Raw genomic sequence first — 21,289 nt, forward strand, 5'->3', positions numbered from 1 at the left:
CCTGCAGCTTAAGGCACTAGAAAAGTCTGTCTCCTATCTGATGTAGGAAGCTGAAGGAATTCATATGGGAAAAATATATCTCAGCTCACCTTTCTCCTTTCCCATCAAGATGAGGTGCCAAGATTAAGGAAATATTAGGGTTGTATGCAAAAGTGTATAAAAAGTATTCTGCCTCTCTGCAAAAAAACAAAACCAAAACCAAAAATAACAACAGCATGAGAAGATTAGGAATGAAGGTACATGTGCAGTGTCCTGCCAAGCCAGGATGTTACCTCTTTCTGTAGCACAGCTTGGGCAGTCCCCTGTTGCTGCTCAGTCCCAGATCTCYCCAGCTGAATTCTCTTTCTCTTGCTGAAATACAGATGAAGAGGGCAAGGCTGAAAGTGCCGATGGTGAGACCTTGTGRATGATCAATAATGTGAATCCTCAGTTGTGAAAAGAGATTAAATTGGTGAATGCTGAAAAGAAACAATGACTGACAAGCTGGGGGAAGGAAAACAAGGTGGGGTGGATGGTGCCTCTCTGTGCAGCTGGGTGGGTCAGCAAGGTGGCAGTGTCACTTAGCTGGGTAACGCTGCTCAGCCTAGCGGTTTTGCTAACCACTCTTAGGATTTTGTCTTTCTAAAGAAAAAAGAGCGCCTTCTGTCCTGAAATGCTTTAGGAGAAGCAGCCCTGGAGCACCCAGTACCTATGGCAGGTTCAGCATGGTCCTCCAGTTTTGCAAAGCTTTGCTTCCCAGAACAGTTTGGAAGAGGCAGCTGGAAAGAGGCCAATGTTAGCAAGAAAGAAGAAGGAGACAAACCCAAATCAGTTATCAGGAAGGCCCCAGTCTGTCACCTGCTCTCCCAACCTCATGTGACATCAAGGTGCTAGAGCACTGGGCACCATGAGTGTGCCTGTGCCTCAGGCAATATCCCTCTCAGATGTCCCAGTGATRATAAGGGAAGAAAACATAAGAGCTGGGCAGAGGAGTTTTGAACCCCGCTGCTTCCTCCTGGTTGCTCTCCAAGCCAGTCAAGGGACTGGTGGAGCTGGAGCTGACAGCCCTTGACCCCTCCTTGTACTGAGGGAGACAGCACTGTGTGGGGCATGAGCAGGCCAGGCAGGGGAGGGATGAGGTGAGAAGGATCTTGTTTCCTAGGGGACAGTGGAGTGACCCTGCAGCCCACCCTGCCCCTGTGCCTTTGCTGCGCTGGGTGAGGTGGGCTTGCAGCTGGGAACACTGGATACTCTCTCTGGTCCTTTGCTTCCTTCTTCCCAGGCGCAGGACTGAGGAGCAGAGGTTCTGCMCAAATCGGGCTGGCTTGGGCGCGGCTGTAGCGGCACCGGGCCGCGTCACCRGTGCTGTCCAAGACAGCGTCCTGGCGTGCGCCGGGGAACGGGGGCGACATGGAGCGGGGCAGATTGTGGAGGGGCACAAATAGGAGAGCGGGGAAGGCCCACCAGGTCGGGGATGCGCGGTCCCGCGGCGCCGTGGTGCGGAGGGGTCAAGGGGTGCCGGAGCGTGCCGGGGATGCCGGCTGCGAGGACAGAGGGTTGCTGAGGGGTGGCGGGTGTGGAGTCCCAGGGTGCGGGATGCGGAGATGCCGCTCTGTGGGGTGCGGGATGCCGCGCCGTGAGGTGCGGGGTGCGGGATGCCGAGGTGCGGGATGTCGGGGTGCCCCGGCTGGTCCCACCCCTGCGCGGCGCTCCCCGCCCCGCGGCYCCGCTCCCCCGCCCTCCCTGACGTGTGGCGCTGGCAGCCCGGCCGGTTCCGCATTCCCGACCCCTCCCCGCAGCCCAGGGGCCGCTATATAACCGGGGCTGATGCAACCCACCCCGCCGCCTGCCACAGCCTGCGGGAGGCGCGCACCGGGGCGGCGGGCGGTGGCAAGCCGAGGCGCCCCGGCGGCGGCCGGCAGCGACATCGGCACCCGGCGGGGCCCGGGGGTCGGGGCAGCGGCGGCGGAGGCGGCGAGGCTGAGCCTGCAGCCCGCGCCCGGCCCCTACGGCCGGGCCCCGCGGGCACCTCTGCAGCCCCGTCGCCCTGCACGGTGGGTGTGGGCGCGGGCGGGGGACACGCCGGGCGGGCCGGGATTGCGGTAGGGGGCGGGCGGCGGTGCGGGGCTCCGCGGGGGTGGCGGACAGCGGCGGCGGGGGCTGAGGCGGGGGGTGCTCGGAGGAGCAGCCCGGCATCCCGCGGCAGCGGGCAGGGTGCTGTCCTCCGGGCGGTCGGACGCACCGCGGCGATGCGGGGAGACCCTCCACGGGGGGCGGGCAGAGCCGCATGGGCGGCTCAGAGCAGGGCTGCTGCCCCCGCAGCCGGCGACGCGCGGGGGCTGGGGCTGGCTCTGGGGGTGCCGGGCTCTGGGCTGCTGCCGCTGCAGCGAGGAGCAGCGAGGAGCGGCGAGGAGCGGCGGGGAGCGGCCTCCTCCCGCTTTCGGGCTCTCCCTCCGCTTCACCTGCCGGCCGGGCGCGCAGGTGAGGGGCGCGGGCTCCSTGCGGCCGCCGGTCCGTGCCGGGCGGGCTGGCTGTCGCCAGCCGTGTCTTCAGCCCGGGAGGCCCGGGGAAGGAAAGGGGCCCTGGAAGTGCCCCCACCGCGCGGTCCCAAGTCCGCTTTAGCAGTCAGGCATGGAGTTGAATGGAAGTTGCATTCTTTAGCACGCTCTGCTCCAGGAGGCACTTTTCTTTTTTTCCACGGAAGGGAAATAGGTTTGAGAGCAAACTGGGGGAAAGGAAGAAATACCAAGGGAGCAAGAGCCACATTATGTTTCCATTTTCCTTTAATGAAGGCCCTGTGGAGGTGTATTTGAAAACACAGGGTCTCCTATGCCTTCAAGGAGGGTGAGAACACTGTGCTGGCTGGTTCCAGGGCCATATGCAGCGTATGGTGGCCAATGAAATGGGGCCTGGCTCGTTCTCTTGCTTGTCTTGGCAGCCTGCTCCATGGCTTGCATTACCAGCCCTGGAACACAACCACTGCCAAACTGTGAGTGTGTGTGCGTGTGTGTGTGTGTGTGTGTGTGTGTGTTTGGACTCGGAGAGCTCAGCAGAAGCAAATGCTTCTGCAGTTCAGACCAGGATTTTTTAGCTAGTTTTGAGAAAACTTGCATTAAAAACTCTGTCTGGAGGCTCTTGACAGAGTCTGCGCTAGGAATTTGTAGAAGAAAGCTTGCATGAGGGCATCTGGGAGTTCCAGTCTTTGGAGTTCAGATTCTTAGTATGAGTTAGTGTGCAGGTTATTGCCTCTGGTTGCTTGTTGAGACACCTATGGATGCTTTTCCTGCATCTTCCCAGTTGAGTATTTCCCTCTTTATAGGATGCAAAGGTCTCTCTTCCTTGCCAAGGAAGAGTAAATACTCTCTCACACCTCTTGCCTCCTTCTGCCCTGTTCATCTGAGCAGTGCTCAAGCACCACTGAGCATCTGCTCTGTGGTCTCATTCTCTGTTCTAGTGTTAGCTACTTCAGCTGCATTGCCTGGGCCAGGTACTTGGCAGCATGCAATATCTTGAGTGTGAAGCTGTTGAGAGGCTCTTTTCACTGTAGTGGCTGTTCATGGTGGCCCCAAGAGCGAGGGAGGCAGAGCCATGGTGAGTGGCATGGACCCCTTGCCAGCATGTCTGTGTGTCCTGCAGTGCCAGTGCTGCAAGGCGGGGGCACTGCAAACCTCGTGCCATCTGTCTTTGGCTGCATTTCTGGTTTGCTTGGACAGTCCAGAGTATCAATCCAAACATTGCAAGCTATTYTAACATTCAGCCGGGGAGCTGAAGGCAGATACGGCCTGAGCAGTGCTGTTGCAAGCTAGCCAGAGCTGGTCTTTATATGGATTAGAGGTCTTTGTGGATGACCCTGGTATTCAGGGCATAATTTTGAGGAGTTTGTAGGGGGGGTGGGGGCTCTCATCTCTGAGGCCATCCTTGCCCCTAAGGGCAGAGCTTTGTACTGGAGCAGGATTGTCTTCTTGAAGAAGATTCTAGCTCTGACCACATGTGGTTATGGAAGGTCCTCAGTAATTTCAACAAGTCAGTTGTTAGGCTGCAGCTCAGRTGCTGAGTTTTTCTCMGACCAGGATATTCCTTCCTTCTCARATCCCTTTGAGCTGTTTCAGGTACAAATAAGATAGCTTTTACCTTCCTGCTCTGTACTGCTGTCCAGTGGGTGGTGAAGCCACAAATAATTAATTGCCATCTTAATGATACTGTGATAATTAATGACATTTTTTCCCACTTATTGCATTTAACTGTTGCAATAGAGGAGCCTTGCTATGCTAGGTAGTGTACAAAACCCTGCTGTTCCAGGTTGCTTCCAAGACAATCACTGCATTGCAGTAGTAGGAGCAGCTAAACTGGAGCTTTTTACTGCCCTGTGAAGATATGGAGGAAAATGCTCTGGGAGAAAGGACTGTGAGCTGACTGCTTTGCWGATGGTAAATGGGGATTATTTCCAAAGCTGAGGACTGGAGAACCAGTATCCCCCCTCCTCATAAAAGGGATAAGAAGTCAAAGCATTGGACAGGCAGGTGTCGAGGCCTGAYGGTGGGACTCAGTTGGATGAGGGGCTGCAAAATGGCATTTCTGCCAAGGAGATGCTATCTGCTCTGGGCTGCCTCATGTGCACAGTGTAAGAAGCTTTGAGCTTCCCTGATGGAGGAGGGAGGGCAGCAGGGCTCTCTGCATTCCTGTTTTTAGAAAGCTTTTCATAACCTTCTGTCTGTGAATGACTCGGATGTTCCTTCTGCCAGCTAGATGTGCAGGACTGAGCCAGAATGTTCCCACTCATGAAACAGGTTTAGAATTCTGTCTCCTGAGGAACAGTTCTTTACAGCTCCTTCCTCTGTTCAACATTATGGCCCCCACTCACTCTGTGAACTGGGAGTGGGAGGTTACATGTATGGGTGTTCACAAACCCTGCAACTCTTTTCCCACCGCATGGGATTGGCTGTGGGCAGAAAGGCACAGCAAGAATGGCAGCTTGGAGTGTCTGTGGGAAGGGCACAGATGCATCTTTGGACCTGGTTGTAGGAGCTGCCTCTCCCTCCTGAGATGGCAGTTGAGTGTGGAGGTACTACAGTGAGTAGTGAGATACTATACTGTCCTGCATTCTGAGGTGGTGTGTTCCAACTCAGTGTACTTGGTAGGCCATGCTGTGACCATAACTCTAACTGGCCTTTAAATAATGGGGAATTTCTGTCATGTCATAAAACACTAGGCTACCTTAGGTCCTTGGTAAAGAGAGCGCATGCACATTTTTATCCCAGTGGATGTCACTGCAGCTTTTCARTATCTATAGGTGGTGGGTTCCTTAGCATCAACAGGTTCTGGAACTGATTGAATGAATACACAGTGGTTGTTGTTAAAGTCCATGCTTACTGGCACTGCTGCACTGGTAAACACCGGTTACCCCCAAAGGGCTTGTCTGCTGCTGTGCTCTCATGTTTGGCAAATAACTTTGACACTGATCACTGTGGCGCTTGGCACTGGCACTGCGAGTTACTGCTTTTAACAGTGCAGAGCAGAAGCTTGGACAGAAGATGAGATGTAAGGTGTCACTCAAAACTAGAAACTTCTAAAGCAGATAAGAGTTGTGTGGCAGTGGGAGAGTATAATGTTTTACACAGCAGAAGAAAGCAGTAATTGCATGGCAAAGTACTTGTGGCACTGGGACTATGGAGTAGTGTCTTTCTGCCTTCATCATGCTTAACATGGTGCAYGCTGGGGGCTGAATCTGGAAGTGGAAGGTCTGTAGGCTTCAGACCATTAGTACCCAGCAGTCTTCTCAGACAGAAGAGTCCAGGTGGAAAAAAGAAAGTAGCTCAGAGCTTCAGAGGAGTGATAGCCATCTGCCCCGTTTTTGTTTAGGAAGTTACATTCTTGGGGCCTGAGAAGTTGGGTATGTCAGGAAAGGGCTTTTATATAAATCATCCTTCTGCTAACAGAAGAAACCAGATAGATTCAATGTATGACATACAGACTGAGCTAACTTGAWTATCAGAAACTAAAAAAAAAGGTTATAAAAAGGCAATAAAGCCATAGCAGAATCTAAGGAACTGGAAGTTGCTTCTCATATATGGTAGTGCTGCTTCTGTTCTCCCAAGCAGAATTATTATTCCCTGTTGGCCAGGAGCAGATGAAAGGCCAGTTGCTATGACTTAGGTGCTCCAAGACCGTGCATACAACTGGAAATATTGTGTTAGGTGCTAACACACTGATGAAGAGATCAAAGATTGCTTATGTGGTGGCTTGCAGACTTTGGCAGCGCTCTGATGCGTGGCAGCTGACAAGTAATGGCAGGCACCCAGGTCGAGCCTGCTGAGAGAATAGCAGGCAAGCATGGCCTTCATTCTGCAGGCAGCATGGAGAGGGGCTGCTGGGACAGACTGTGCCTCAGTGCGGCGCTTAACATGGGCAAAAGAGAAACATGCTGGTAGGTACAATGTCAGAATCTGCTGGCTGGCAATATTAGATGCCAGACTGGCTCTCTAAGCATCAGAAGGGTACTTGGATCAACCATTCCAGATGTCAGCACATGTGAAATAGCTTATGTTGTAAGAAACTGTGATTATATTATAGACAGCAAAATTGAAAATAAGGCTGCAAATAGCCCTCTCTCTCGCCAACGAAGCTGACACCAGAGATAAGGCAGTAATGGCAATTTAAATTGAAGTGTGACTGTCAGAGCCTGCTTTGGGATGTYATGGTCCTCTCTGCTGGATTATGCTCTTGACGCAACAGTAGCAACTGCATTTAGTTTATAAAGAAACAAACAGCGCCTCCGGATAAGTGAGGATACATAGAATGCTGGTACAAACTGGGGCAGCCTATGTGCAGGGAATTGAATGTGTGATTTCAACACAGGTAGGCATTTCTGTGCCAGTTTTAGTCTGTGGGTAAGAATAGCAGTGAAGAGGTGGCAGGAGGGGTGTGAATACAGGCTAGCAACCGGAGTACAAGCCCCCAGGGATACTGGGTTATGTGAATTATGCCCACGCACGTTAGATTTATGCTGTAACTGCTGTGCAAAATCAATTTTTTTTTTTTTTTAAAAACAACCCTAAACCAAATAAAGAGTCTCCTGAAAAAGCAGCAATCAAATCAATATGGGAAGAGAAAACCCATTAAGGAAAAAAAAAAAAAGCCCAAAAGAAGATTAGAGCTGCAGCAGAAAGAATAGAAGGGTATGTGAGGACTGTGTCACCGAGGAAACTGAGCAACTATATGGGACAGGAACAACTTGGTAAAGCTTCTTCCCTCTAGATTGTGCGTTTCAGCGGACAACAGACTCTGGCAGTAGTGGAAAAAACTAGGAGTAAAGGGTGCTGCCTGTAAGAAATAGGAAATCAACCAGTGTCACAAACTGCTGACTATAAGGACATAATTGGARAGCAAAGCACAGAAACACTTGAAACTGGTGGAAAAGATGCAGCAAAACCATAGTGAGCAAAGCAAGCTCTACTGTTGCCAGCTTTTTGGGGCTGAGACTGCTGATAAAATAACTGAGTTGACTGAAACCACAAGAAGAATAGCGCCAAAGCAAGGATGCAAAATTACTGCAATAATTAGGAGGGTTTACAGACATTTCGGCAAGAGGTCAAATCTTCTGTTACAGCATCTTCACCAGAATAWGGGAGTGTAGAGGCAAAACTAAGGAGATACAAACTGAATTTTGACCCATGAAATCATGTGTTGACCAGATTTTTGCTGCAAAGATAGTTGCTGAAGAGAGTATTGAATGCAATAAGCTATTCATCATTGAACTGAAGTTGTAAGAATGCTCTAATTCACTCTGGAGCATCTTGATGCAAGACTGCATATTCTCTTTCCCCTTGCTGTGTTACTGTTGGCTTCATTATGTGAAAAAGTATAGCTGATATAATGCATAGAAAGGGGTTGTGTGGTTCAAATATAGGACACCAAAAAGCCTAAGTCTTACTGAAGACATGACATTTTCAAGCTTATGTGAAGAGATGTTGAAAGACCACCAGACATTGAGGGAAAAAGGCTGTGTTATGAATCAGTTCTGAAAAAAATGTTGAGKAAGAATCCTAAAGTGACTAAAATTACTAAAGCACTGTGATAGAAGGTGAAGGAATACAGAGGTGAGTTGGTTCATGTGTCTTAGAAGTAGCAAACACTGCAAGGGAATATCCAGAAAGGAATTAAGAACTGGCAAGGCACCAGCTATATTCACCCCATCCAGTAAGATGTGGCTGTCGAAAAGCTGGTCAAACTCAGATCCTGAACTTTGGAGTTCTGCCCTACCATGTGAATGTGGTAGAATATGCTGGAGCTATAGGTAAGCATGTCTGTGTCTGCCAGGGTAACAGTCTTTGGGAAGAAAACCAAAGTGTTTTATAGAATTCCAAAATGCTCTGCCTTTTTTTACATGATAAAAGTACAACTTCTTACCTCTGGCACTCACCAGAAAAGAATGTGAAACTGTCTGGGACTTGGGATGGAAAGAAAGTTGTGTTTGAATTAGGATGAAGAAAAGGAGTGGAATAAACTTGATATTTGTCCAAATTTGAGTCCCTGTAATCAGCAGCAGTGACAGTGTCTGTGACTAGTGCCATCAAGAACTGGGGATAGGTTTGTCACTGCACACTTCCTCTGCAGGGAGGGATGATACCTTTCCTCATTCCTTTTTATTTCCATGATTATGGCCCTGCTGGGAATGATGTTACGTTCCTCTCCAAGATCTAACTCAGCTTGACTGTTGGCAGTTCTCAATGTGCTCCTGAGTGTTCTGACCCCTTAGCAAGATCTCACTTGTAGAAGACACTTCTTCCCCCTTTCCACCTAGTTCTCAGCTCATCATAATGTGCAGGTTTTTGGTTTTCCAGAAGGCTCCTGGYGCTTTGATCAGATTTAGTTGACACTGATGGAGGTGTGATGTGGGCTTTGGCAGTGCAGTACTTGGATCCAGGATAAATTTTTAGAGCATATTGGATASTGGGCCAGCCCCTTCACTCTGACCAGTGTTGTGTGTTACCCTGATATGGAGGCTATTTCAAGGCATATTAAGCTACCAGTTCAAAGACRCAGAAGAAAAAATATATGCCAGAGAAAACAGTATTTTCTCAAATCTTTAGCCAGTTGTCCCCAGCGAGCTGCCCCAGGCTCAGGTATGTATGGGGCAGGGTGCTGAGTGGTCAGGTTGTCCCGCAGTCTGAAGAATGGATTTCTTCTTCCTCCTTATTTGATAAATTGCAGTGACCCTACATTCAGCCTGCCTGAGGACCTGGGCTGTCTAGCCTGGGTGCTGTCAGCTGCATGTCAAGGTGAAGGACAATTAAGCACTGCCTCTCCAGTCAGTCAAGGGAGGGGATTGTCCTGCTCTGTGTGGCCTTACCTTGCATACTGTGGCCAGTTTTGGGCACCACAAGATAATAAAGACATGAAGCCATTAGAGACATCCAAAGTAGGGCCATGAGAATGGTGAAGGTGGAGGGAAAGCCGTGTCAGAAGTGGCTGAGGTCACTTGGTCTGTTCAGCCTGGGGAAGAGGCTGAAGGCAGATCTCATTGCRGTTACAACTTCCTTGTGAGGGGAAGTGGAGGGGCAGGTACTGATCTCGTCAATCCTGTGAGCGGTGACAGGACTGGAGGAAATGGCATGAAGCTGAGTCAGGGGAGRTTTAGGTTGGATATTGGGAAAGGGTTCTTCACCCAAAGGTTGGTTGGGCACTGGAACAGGCTCTCCAGGGAAGTGGTCACAGAACCAAAGCTGACAGAGTTCAGTTAATGTTTGGAACAGTCTAAAGCACATGGTGTGACTCTTGGGGTTCCTGTGCAGGGCCAGGAGTTGGAGCTGATGATCCTGATGCGTCCCTCCAACTCAGCATATTCTATGAATAAATTAAAACCAAGTCCCCCAAGTCTGAAATGGATTTTGACAACCAGTGCTGGGCTCAAGTCAATTCTCAGCCTGAAGCCTGTAAAAAAGTGGGCCAGRGCCCCAAATCACTCTGTGGGTGACTTCAAGTGGATGCTCATATACTTTAGCCACTGATTGTTGTTTTATTTTATTTTTTAATTTTAACTTAAGCTGTTCAAACTGGGGATGGACGTTTGCTGGTGAGGGGTGCGCTGCTGTTGGCAGGTATCTTCCTCAGTGCTACAGCATGTCACTTTGGTGGCAGCATCAGGGAAATGGCCAGCTCTGCCATGTGTACAGATATCCCAAATTGGTAGACTGAATTTAACTGCAGCTCTGTCCTGTGGCAGTGTGTCCTGGGAAGAGCCTCTGGAATCACCTCCCCTTTGCCATGCCACCTCATTGACCCGGTGCTTTCCTGCTAGAGAGTGACAATCTCTGAGGAAGATGGTAGGGATTTAGGGACAGTCCTTAAATAACTTGTGTTCCCCTGTCTGGAGTGCAGCCTAAGGGTGTGATGGTGCTTGTTTCTGGAGGAGTGAAACATCTTAGCCATGTGYAATCCTGAAAGGAAGGGGGAGGAAGGTAGCATGCATCTGCAGAACCTGGCTGCATTGGGCATCTCTGGACCCTGTACAAGATGTCAGTGCAGATTCTGGTACAAGATGTTAGTACAACATCCACTGCAGCTGTGGATTACAGTTGTCTAGTTCAGAAATTGCTGTGGAAGAAGGAACACTTTGCATCAAGTTTAGGTCCTTGCAATTGCAAGGAGTTGACCTATAGTTTTTTTCTGGGATCAAGTGTCATTACACAGTGTTTTCTATTTTCTGTCACCAAATGGGCAGGAGTCTATTTTATCAGATAGTATCACTTCTCTTGAGAAGTTACTTGTCTGTCTTTGCCTGTCTTTTCCTTTKCATGCTTTAACAACCTTATGCAGATCACCTTCCTGCTGCCCAGCTTCCTCTCCCACAGCAGTGCTCCTGGAACTGCTGAGCACTGTCTTGTTCTTCCCTTTCTGGTCTCCTATGGGATGATTGGAGCAGAGGGCTTGACTTCTGCTTGCCAACTCTTTATGGTTTCTGTCTTGTTGCATTTACTTTCCACACTCATTCTCAAGTCCTGTTGGCCACAACTGAGCAAACCATGCCAGGGGACATCTCATACTGACACCTGGACCTCTTTGTTGGCTCGTTGGACTGTATGACAGCTCACAGCTCATCACAGTTTGTAGGCACTCTCTGCTGCAAATCCTCCTGTCTTGTCACACCCGTACAGYTTGCACAGCACCCGTGCTTGGAAGCCGTGGAGCTTGCATTCGCCTCTCCGCCCTTGACTAGCTTGTATGCTTGTGTTTCCTTCCCTTCTGCTGCTTGTCTCTGGTTCCTTCACATTAACAAATATATTAAATAATCTCCTTGTTAAAGAGATGTGCCATCACCAAGAAATCTATAACTTCTCTGTTATGATTAACCCTGTTCAGCCTGCTCCCACTGACTCCACTTGAGCAGGGTGGCTGGACCAGGCAATTTCCAGAGGTCCTTCCCAGCCTCAACTGTTCTGTGACTCTGTGATCCAGCAGCTCTGGATTTCACATGCAGCTTTACTCAAGTTTTCAGCCTGGTACTGCCCCAGGATGGCAAATGCTGAGCAGCTGTGGCAGCTGGCTTGGCAGTGTGTGCATGAGTGAGTCTGCTTGGCCCAACTGTCCTGCCTGGACYGAAAATCTGTATTGCCTGTATTAGTCTCTCAGCAGATGAAGGGAGATGCTTTGGAAAGAGCAGGGCAAGTGCCTATTATCATTCATTTAATGGTTCTGCTTGCTCTGACACTTGGTKCTATGAAAGCTTCCATGAGTTTCCCCAACTGTTTGTAGAATCCTGCCTTGTGACTGGCTCTTGTGGTTGCAGGAAGCTGCACAGTGAGATTTTAGGTCCACTCCTTTAGCCTGTTTCTCTCTCTTGACATTGCTGGTTCTTATCCCTGCTGTGTTGGTGCCTCCTGCCCAGGGCCAGAAGGGGGTGGATGCCTGGAGGTTTCTGCAGTGTACTGAGACTTGTCTGGCTGGGCAGAGCAAGGAAAGCAGTGCACATGCACTGGGACATGTGGTTGAGTTGAAGAGGGGCAAATGGCTGCTGTGTGGACAGAAGTTGACTCTGCATATTGTAAATAGGTAACTTGTGAGTATCCCAGGCCAGTTACACAGCAGGAATGTACTTGCATTGCCGCCAACAACCATCTGCTCCCATGGCTTTTGGACTCATGTAACAGCTTCAGTTCTATGGATTTCCTATTTTAGGTTTAATTTTATTCTTTTATCTCTTTGGTGCTTGTTCTTCATATTTATTGAAAATTCCCTTTCTCCTCTCTGTAAGTGACTTGCTGAAGTTTGCCCTGATCCTGTTCTTACTTTTACTGCAGCTTTTTTTCTTTCATGATAGAAGAAGCCTTTTGAACCTTGCACCATTTCCCTTCCCTCCAGCCTTTGTTTCCTCATATCTGTGCTGGGAGATGTTTGTACAGTGGCAATTTTTTTCTTGCAGTTTGATTCGTGTGCTGTGTCCCAGCCTTGACCAGTGAGCTGAGCCTGCCCAAAAGAAATCCAGCCTAGGGCATATTATGGTCCTCTTCGTGCCGTTTTCTTCTTGTACTAATAATCCACACATTAATTAATTAAGATTCAGTTAAGAGCAAGTCTTGACCTGCAGTACTCCAGAGAAAGGTGTCCATAGGATCACATCACTGTCATTGCAGCCAGCTCCTGTTCTTCTGGTGCTTTGCCTCTCAGGTCTCTTCTCTTCCTGATCTATACCCCAGTAACTTATTCTTCCTGGCAGGATTCATATAGATTCTGCTTATTATACAGATTCTGCTTATTCTCTGCCTTTGCCCTTCCTGAGGGAGAATGTCTCCCTTCCTTAATTCATATCCCCTTAAGTGATGGGATTATGGCATGAGTTTGGCTTGTGCTGTGTCATGAGGCCCTGTAGCTGGGTTGTAACGGGATGTCTCACTCCCCCTGCAGCCCACGAAGCTGTTTCCCCTGCTATGATGCCAGGGCAGATCCCCGACCCGTCGCTGACGGCTGGCGCGCTGCCTGGGCTCGGCCCCTTGACAGGACTGCCTGGCACAGCCCTGACCGCCGAGGAGCTCAAGTGCGCCGACATCCGCAACATCGGGGCCATGATCTCGCCACTCCACTTCCTGGAGGTGAAGCTTGGCAAGAGACCCCAGCCTGTCAAAAGTGAGGTGAGTATTGTGGGCTGCTGGCTGCAGGTGGCCCTGTAGGGCTGTTGTCTGCACCTGCCTACATTTCCCTCCTGCCTATGCTGGATGTCCTACCAGTGTGGCCAGCAGCGTGTTGTAAGCTGTCAGCTGCCTGTTTGGGGATCTGCATGCTTGGTGGCAGCTGCTCCACTATCTCCCTCTTCTCCCTGCCTGACTTTCTGTCCCTGGCTGCCAGTGGTGGCCTCAGTGTCCCAGACCTGACTGGCCCCATGCAGCCATTGGCAGCCAGCTGCACTCAAACACTGCCTGTGGAGTGGGGTCTGGTGCAGCCAATGTGTCCCTAGGTTGGGTCACACACCCAGAGTAGAACTCATGCAACCTGTCACCCATGTCAACAAGTCGTTGGTGCTTCTGGCATTGGTGTTGCCTCTCCAGCGGGGATGAGGTGTGGTGTAKAGCAGTGACAAGTGGTGTAGAGCAGTGGCTCAGCCTGTACCAGAGGCACTGGTGGCTGGGAGCTGCCCCTTCTCCATTGCTTGGGATGGGCTCTGGCTTCACTACGAGTCCCTGGGATAGGGAAGGTGGGTAATTTCTGCTTGGTACCACAGGCTGTCATGTCAGAACAAGATTGAAGAGACTAGGGAGATGCTTGGACAGTGTTCTCTTTGTATGTCTGTCCCATGTGTTGGTTGTCCAGTGTTTGACTCTGACTGTACTGGTGCTGGGTGTTTGCACCTCCTACTGCCTGCAGGTGCAGCTGGGAACTGACCGTTTCAGAGGTCCCATGTTGGTGAGGGTGGTGGCTGCTGTCAGAAGATCCCTTAAGCRACCTTCTGAGCAGAGCATTTTCTCCTGTATGAGGTTACCTTGGATGATGCTGTGTGAGGATGGGGTGATGTGTGTTCTCTGGAAGCATGAGCAAGAAGATACTAGAGGATGTGAAAAGCTGCCTGTGATGAGCTGTGAGCTGAAAAGGGTAAAGCAGCAGTTCCAGGGAGCAGCTTGGTCTCCAAATGGTGCTGACGTGATTTAGCCCAATTCTTTTGGCAGAAGCTCAGCAGCAGCCAGGCCCACCAGTGCARAGCATCCCTGTTCTTTTCCCCCACCCCTTGAGGTGCACTCCTGCAGGTAGAACTGGTATGATGTAGTCCATCAGGAGCTCTGTGCCCAAGAGAGTGTCCAGTCAGCTTGTGCACCCTGGAGATGGGCTGGGAAGGACTAGGAAGCTCTGCAATGGCAGGAGCTTAGGCTAGGATACTGTGGGAGGCCATAGTGAGGCCCTGGGGGATGCTAATGGCTGTGATTCCTCTATGGGCAAAGCAATCACGGATTTGTGACTGAAGCTAAATTCTCTTCCAAGATCTTGGCCTAGGTATCATGCAACAAATGGGCTGCAATTCCTGCCTTGCTTCATGGGTTGGGGAAGAAAGAGGGTGGCTCTGGCTGTGCTGTCCTCCTGGGCCCGGCTCCTTTCCTGGGGCATCTCAGGCACCTCTGAGCTGGCCCTGCAACAGCTGCTTTTGCTTTTTGAGGGCATGGATTTGTGATGTCACTAGCATCTGTGTAACAGAGACAGGGCAGTTCTGGACTGCCACAGCAGGTACTGGAGTTGCTGAGTGTCCTCTGGACATGTGGAGGAAAGAGAAGATGAAATCAGCAGCCCCTGCACAGCTGCCTTCCGTGCAGCTGGTTCCTCCCCTGCATGGCCTGTGAAGCTGAGGAGTTGAAGACAGCAAATGGAGCTGCCCTTGGCAAGGCTTTGCAGCAAAAGCCTGAGGGAGCAGGAGCAGTAGCTGCTTATCCCATGAGTAGCCAAGAAGCTGCCCACGCATAATTTTGCAATGCAGCCTGCAGCTGCTTTCCTCTTGCAGGGAGCTGGAGCCCAGGAACACTGGCTGCTGGCGTGCCACTCTCTGTGTGATGCCTGGGAGGACAGGCTGTTCCCCATGAGTCTGGGCAAGGCACTTCTCTCTGCTCTGCTGGGGTCACCAGCATCTCCTGGTACTGGGGTGTTTGTGCTGGGGACACACACAGAAACCCACCCAGTGGGTGTTGGGTGCTGGCTTCTCTGCAGGGTGATGGACAGCTCCACGGGGCAAGCTGCTCTCCTCTTGGGGCAGCTGTAGACAGTGCAGCCAGGATTCTCCACCACTGAATCCCACCTGGGGTGCTCTGTCCAGCTCAGAGCCCTGCTCCTCAGACAGATGATCACCTCAGTCTCTGAGGCTGCTGACTGTAACRATTTAGGAGGCATCCCCAGATATTCTACCCACAGGGATCCCCTGGAGATCAACTGCTGAGACATGCTTTTGGGTGATACATCATCACTATCCCTTGTGCCTCTGAATAACGTCCTAAACCTGAGCACCAGGGCCATGTCACCTTTGTGAACTGAAATCAARCAGAAGCAGATGGGGAAAACCTGCTTTCTTGAAGAAGAGAACTTCTCTATATTTAGAATTTGTATATTTCTAATTCCTGGAAATGTTCAAGACCAGGCTGGATGGGGTTTTAGCAACTGYTCTACTGGAAGGTGTCTCTACCAGTGGCAGAAACGTTGGAAGTAGGTTATCTTTAAGGTCTGTTCCAACCCAAACCTTTCTATATTTCTATAAGGCTACAGGAGCTGTGGTCAAAAAACAGAGCGACGAGTTCAAGCTACTTCTGTCTGTGCAGAGCCACCTTCCTTGAGCATCTGTGCTCCATCTAGAGGACACAGACCTTTGCTGGGCCCTCTATGGGGTGGAGGTGGGGTCAGAGACAGGTAGCTTATTCTRTAATTCTGGTTGAATGGACCAGCTGGGCATGGAAATGTCAGGCAGTTCTCAGGGCTGGTGCAGTTGGTGGTTGCTCTTCCTGTCACACCCCAGGATGTACTTTTGCAGCAAAGTTGGGGGGTGTTTCTTGGGCTTTTGAGCTGTGACCGCATGACCTCTCTGCACCCTCCTGTTAATCTTGAACTAAGAAGCTGTCTTAGAGGTAGATGAGTGATTGGTAAATGTGTAGAAGGGGAATTATGTCTACCCTGATGTCCATCTCCTCTTAATTTCTGTCAGGAATTTTGTAAGAGCTAGCAGTGGAATGTAGAGTTAGAGCCTTCCTGATGACTTCTGCTAACACCTGTCACATCTGAGTTGTGTGGGTGCAGTGTAAGCTGTCAATCTCTGACTGGTGCAGTTCCCATCCTAGCTCTCCCAAGTGTGATATATTGGTGCTCCATAACATTGCCTTGGCAAAGGAATGATAGCAGCCTGGMATTATTGAAGTCTGTGCATGGCTTTTGCTGGATTTGCTTAATATTTCAGCCCCAGCTAAAACAGTAASTTCAGTGTAATACTTGAAAAGTAAGATAGAGAAGATGCAAAACCTGTTAGTGCTATAAACCTTGGACATCACCTTTTACAGCATGCTACATGCTGTGTATTGGATGTGCAGCTTCCTTAAGATACCCCTTCACTGTAACTTTGCTGAGTCCATGTTTTGTCCAGCCCTTGTGCATCACACTGGGGTGTTTTCATTAGTGGGTTTTGGACTTGGTGACTATTAGCAGTGTACACAGTTCACTGTGATTGATGGCACCTGCAGCCTTCATTGCCATCAGGCACTACTGGTGCGCCCACACGTGGGGTGATCTGGTGGCCATCAGGTATCAGTCAATAGGAATAAGGCAGTTCAGTCTGATACCTAAAATTTCAGAGTCCCAGGCCAAAAGTGGATGAAGGCACTAGGAACCTTTTCTATCCATGCCACAAAGTATGACCTGGCTTCACAGTGCTTTCAGCRCTCAGATTTGTCTTGAAGGAGCTGGTTTGGGTTCTTTGGGATGTAGGCATGCCATAGACCATTTTCAAGGGCTTTGTAGCATATATCCATAAATACTTTGATTATGGGTTTCCAACCTATAGGGCTTACCAGCCTGGCCTGTGTGGTTTGAGTCAGAGAGCACAGAGAAGTGAATCATGGCGAACAATGCAGGCACTGCTGTGTCCTGCTTCCTTACAGGGGATGCAGAAACCTGTCCCCACCTTACTCTGGTAGCCCTGTGATTCAGGCAGTGCTGAAGCTGCAGCAGGCAGTCCCAGGTATTGGAATGAGGCAGGCCCAGCTGGAGTATCTTTTGGGTTTTTCTGCCTCTYGTCTTTGGCTGTGTGTGGTGCTTTCAATGTCTGTGCTCACAGAGCTGTGCCTGTAGATGTCTGTGTGACAAATTGCCTGTGTTTCTGGGAAGGCGCTCTGTTCTCTGTCTCTGCCCCCTCTCAGGGAGGGAGCAGCTCTGTGAAGGGTTATCTATCCCCTGCAAGCTATGTCTTCAGCAGTGGGTACAGGTCTCCCTCTCTGTCTTTCCACAAAGAGGAGTTAGAGGTTGTAGCAGCAGCACACTTGTTTCCTGGTGAGGATTAAATCATGTCACTGATACCGGATGGCTGCCACATTGCCCTGCCATGGGTGGGGGTGCCAGGTGCTCACCCCTACCTCCTGCTCTGATCCACACCTGCTGGCTCTGATCTGGGTTTCTCTATCTTCTTGTAGCTGGATGAGGAAGAAGAGAGGAGGAAAAGGCGCCGAGAGAAAAACAAAGTCGCAGCAGCACGATGTCGTAACAAGAAGAAGGAGAGGACGGAGTTCCTGCAGCGGGTGGGTGCCCCAATCTGTCCCAGGGCATGGCAGGGCTCTCCCTAGAATGGTGCTCCAGCTTCAGGCAACATTGCCTCCTGAACTGCCCCTTGCTCCAGTGCCCTTATCTGGAAAATACAGCCCCTCCTTTTCATAAGGCTGTGAAGGTGGTGACCATCTGGTACATGCCCAGGCAGAGCTTACTTGTGGTACCAGGGCTGCAGAGGGCTGGAGGTGGCCTCTGGGCTTAGGGTGAGAAAGGAATGATGATGCCTCTGCCTCAGTGCTGGAGAGGAGCACCCACATGAGTGTGGCACAGGACAGGGGCTGGCAGCATGCTGGCCCCTTGACCAAAGTCCTGAAGGTTTTCCCATTCAGAGGTCCAATGTTCACTCACCTGTGACCCCAAGGCAGGAAAACTGTCACAGAACCTTGCTGCCTTTCTGTAGAGAGTGGTGAGACATGGGCAGATTACACAGCTTGGGACAAGGAGTAATTTCACAAGGGCAGATCCTTACAGATGGAGTTGGGTGAAAACTTAAATATGGGTTTTTCCCAAGCATCTTATCAGAGCACGGAAAGCAGCCAGACAGAGGTTTTGCTGTGGTGSAGCAGAGATCTGCCCCTGCTGGTGGCTGTGTATTTCCCTGTGGTGTCACTAGGAAGCACAAGGCAGCAGGGCTGGGGATGAACTGTCTGGAGGGATGTGGTGCTTTGGCAGATCTTCAGTCTGCTCCCCTGCTGCAGTGGCTGAGGGGAAGCACTRAGCAGAGGTGGCTTGTTGGCCAAATTGTTTCTTGTATCTTGTCCTGCTAGATAAAGTCACATGCGGTTGTGTTCCTGTCCTGCTAGGAGTCTGAGCGTCTAGAGCTCATGAATGCTGAGCTGAAGGCCCAGATAGAAGAGCTGAAACAGGAGAGGCAGCAGCTCATCCTGATGCTGAACCGGCACCGTCCCACCTGCATCGTGAGGACAGACAGCATCAAGACGCCCGAGAGCGAAGCCAACCCACTGCTGGAGCAGCTAGAGAAGAAGTGAAGRTGGCACTGGGCCAGGAGGAGGAGACAGTGGTGCAGGGTCTTCCAGGGTCTCTAATGTATGTACTGTACAAAGAACTGCACACCTAGGCCTGGTGCAGCCAGGACCCAGTGGGCTTCCTTGGGAACTMTGAACCAAACATGGGAACAGAGAAGATCAGGAACCTGCCAACCATGTACTCTGAGGCTGGACCTGGGGGCAGTGCTGGTGGTGCCAGTGAGGGCAACCTCCCTGTGATACCTCATCGTGGCCCTTCAGCCTGCTCTCAGCCCTGGGACTCACAATGCCACAGCCTGTCCTGCAAGGACCACGCAGCCCGTGGGTGGCAGGGGCTGTAGGCTCAGGAGTGGCAGCTGTGCGGGGCCCACCAGCACCCTGCCCAGAGGCTGCTGCTGCTCCTGATGCACGCTCCAGAGGGAAACCCAAACCCAAGAACCACAAACACTTGATGCAGCCCCGTCTGGTGGGCAGGCCTGTCGGGGTTCGGTGGCGCAGGCGCCTCCCACAAGCACACTCAGTATAATGTTTACAGCCCAGCTGTCCGTGTCGGCCGTGCTTTTGAATGCACATTTTTACACTTTTTTAAAGTATTTTTTACAAAGTTTTTATACAGTGATCTCTATATGGATTTATATAATCACTAGATGTGATCCCATAGAAATGTATGTTATAATGGTCTGTTTGTTACAAACACATATGCCACAGTTATCTCCATTGTGTTACTTGTCTGGTAGCATCCAGCTCCTTTCCTGGCATGCTGGGACAGGAGCTCAAGTTGCYCTCTGCAGTGGTGTTGCTACCCTCTCCATCCATGTATGTCCTTCATAATATTCAGTTCTGTATCTCTCAGTAAATGTTACCTTTGCTTATGCTGTCCTCCTGTAGCTCTGTTTGGGTTAGCACTGTGGCAGCATCTGCCAGGGCTGAACAGGCCAGGTGTCTTCCTGGCTGAGTGGGATGAGGGAGCAGATCCCTGAGCTGTTTTTGGTGGTTCTGTTAGCAGCTGTGGGCCAGGAGAATTCACCCTAGAAATGCTGGRAATATTGGAGGCAGCTCTAACTATTGTCAAGCTCAGTGCTGCACCAAAGGAGATAGGCAGGCATGGCTTGCCAGCTGGAAAGGCAGGGAGAGACTATCACATCCTTAACTGGTCCTCCTTGTTTCAGTCCCAAATACAGCAGTTTGAACTCATTCCAGGGATGAGAAAGAAACAGTGGAGCTATCAYGATGTCACTGTGGTTGGTGATCCCTTTATATGCCTCTGTGTTTCCTTCTGCCCAGACCATGGAGTTTGTGGCTTAGATCTAATGCATTCCTTAGTTCCTGTCAGGAGCCAGTCTTCATACTTTGAAAAACATGATACCTCTGCCTTTTATCAAGCTCTGTTGAAAGGATGCAGAGCATGTGCTGGGCCTCCTTATCTCTTCAGGACTTTATTTCCATCTGCAAAGTTTCCCTGGTAATCTATTTCCTCTTTGGTGGTCAGCAGGAGCTACCTGTGCATTATCAGATGGTCCACATCATCTTGTCCACAGGCATCTTGTGCTTTTTTGCTCACCTGGAGAGCCTATGTGCTCATCTTTGTACAGGAGCATTCTCAGTCATTTGCCACCAGCCTTCCAGCAACATTGTCCGTGCTGCGGATGCAGGCGATGGCCCTTCTCTAGCAAAGAGCCCCATTGCAGTAAAAAATTCTGCTATGAAAACAGCTGGCTTGGAAGAGAATATAAGATGCACTTTGATTAACCATGCATGCAAGAAGCAGCCAGCAAAGACAGCAGCAGAAGAGAGATCTACATCAGTTTAATGCTCAGCTATTCCAGCTAAGGCTCGGGCAGGAGCTGAATCCTAGCAGTGCCCAGGGGTTGGAATGAGATGATCTGTAAACTCCTTCCTAATCCAAATCATTCCATGATTCTGTCACACAAACAACCTTCTGCTGCATTGCAGTCAGTACCAAGGAGTTTGACAGTCTAAGTTTAGGGCATTTCTTTTCAGGGGACTTGGTTGGGCTGTGACACAATGAAGTTAAAGCAGAGAGTTTAAAATTAAAGCTGGAGTGCAAACTCCTCCTGGTTCCCATAGGACACAAGCTATTTTATGTTCTTGACTCTGATAGCATCTGTTCTCTCAAAACCCAGTCCCCACCATAGCAGAGTTAAAAATTTCGCTATGGGACAGGTGCTTCACTGGACAGGCTGGTGCATTACAGTGGCATCTCTTGGGCACGAGCAAGAGCAGAAGGCACACGCTTGGAAAAAGCAACGGACACTTCTCAAAGGCCAGGAAGCCACCTCCTGGCCATCCCACACCACCACATCCTGTGCTGGGTGCATTTTGGACCATTAGCGAAGAAGAGCTGCACGATCTCGTACTTGTGCGCCAGAGCTCGGTGTCGGTGATGCTGGAGCCGGTAGCCTGGTAGCTGCGAGGCTGCTGCCAGCTCCACATTCCCGGTCCAGCTAGGCGCCGGGCTGCGTCCTCATCGTGGAGGGCGCACACACACGGACACACAGATCCCGCCCGTGAATAGCYGCAGCTGGCGGTAGAGCCGC

At 50.6% G+C, this 21,289-nt stretch overlaps 1 protein-coding gene across 2 annotated transcripts; it reads left to right on the plus strand.

Annotated features, from left to right (window-relative positions):
• The first annotated feature begins 1,761 nt into the window (after positions 1-1,761).
• JDP2 (Jun dimerization protein 2) lies at positions 1,762-19,848 on the plus strand. Of its 2 annotated transcripts, XM_057375237.1 has the most exons (4): positions 1,762-2,033; positions 12,880-13,103; positions 17,613-17,717; positions 18,549-19,848. In XM_057375237.1, the coding sequence occupies exons 2-4, from the start codon at positions 12,903-12,905 to the stop codon at positions 18,732-18,734; spliced, it is 492 nt and encodes a 163-aa protein (XP_057231220.1). In that variant the 5' UTR covers positions 1,762-2,033; positions 12,880-12,902; the 3' UTR covers positions 18,735-19,848. The 2 variants fall into 2 exon arrangements, with proteins under 2 accessions (XP_057231220.1, XP_057231139.1); XM_057375156.1 differs by lacking the exon at positions 1,762-2,033 and having other exon boundaries at positions 7,128-13,103.
• Positions 19,849-21,289: the final 1,441 nt, after the last annotated feature.

The sequence above is a fragment of the Malurus melanocephalus genome, unplaced genomic scaffold, assembly GCF_030028575.1.
Source record: "Malurus melanocephalus ecotype Western Australia unplaced genomic scaffold, MMel_1.1 scaffold_0, whole genome shotgun sequence".
NCBI lineage: Eukaryota > Metazoa > Chordata > Aves > Passeriformes > Maluridae > Malurus > Malurus melanocephalus.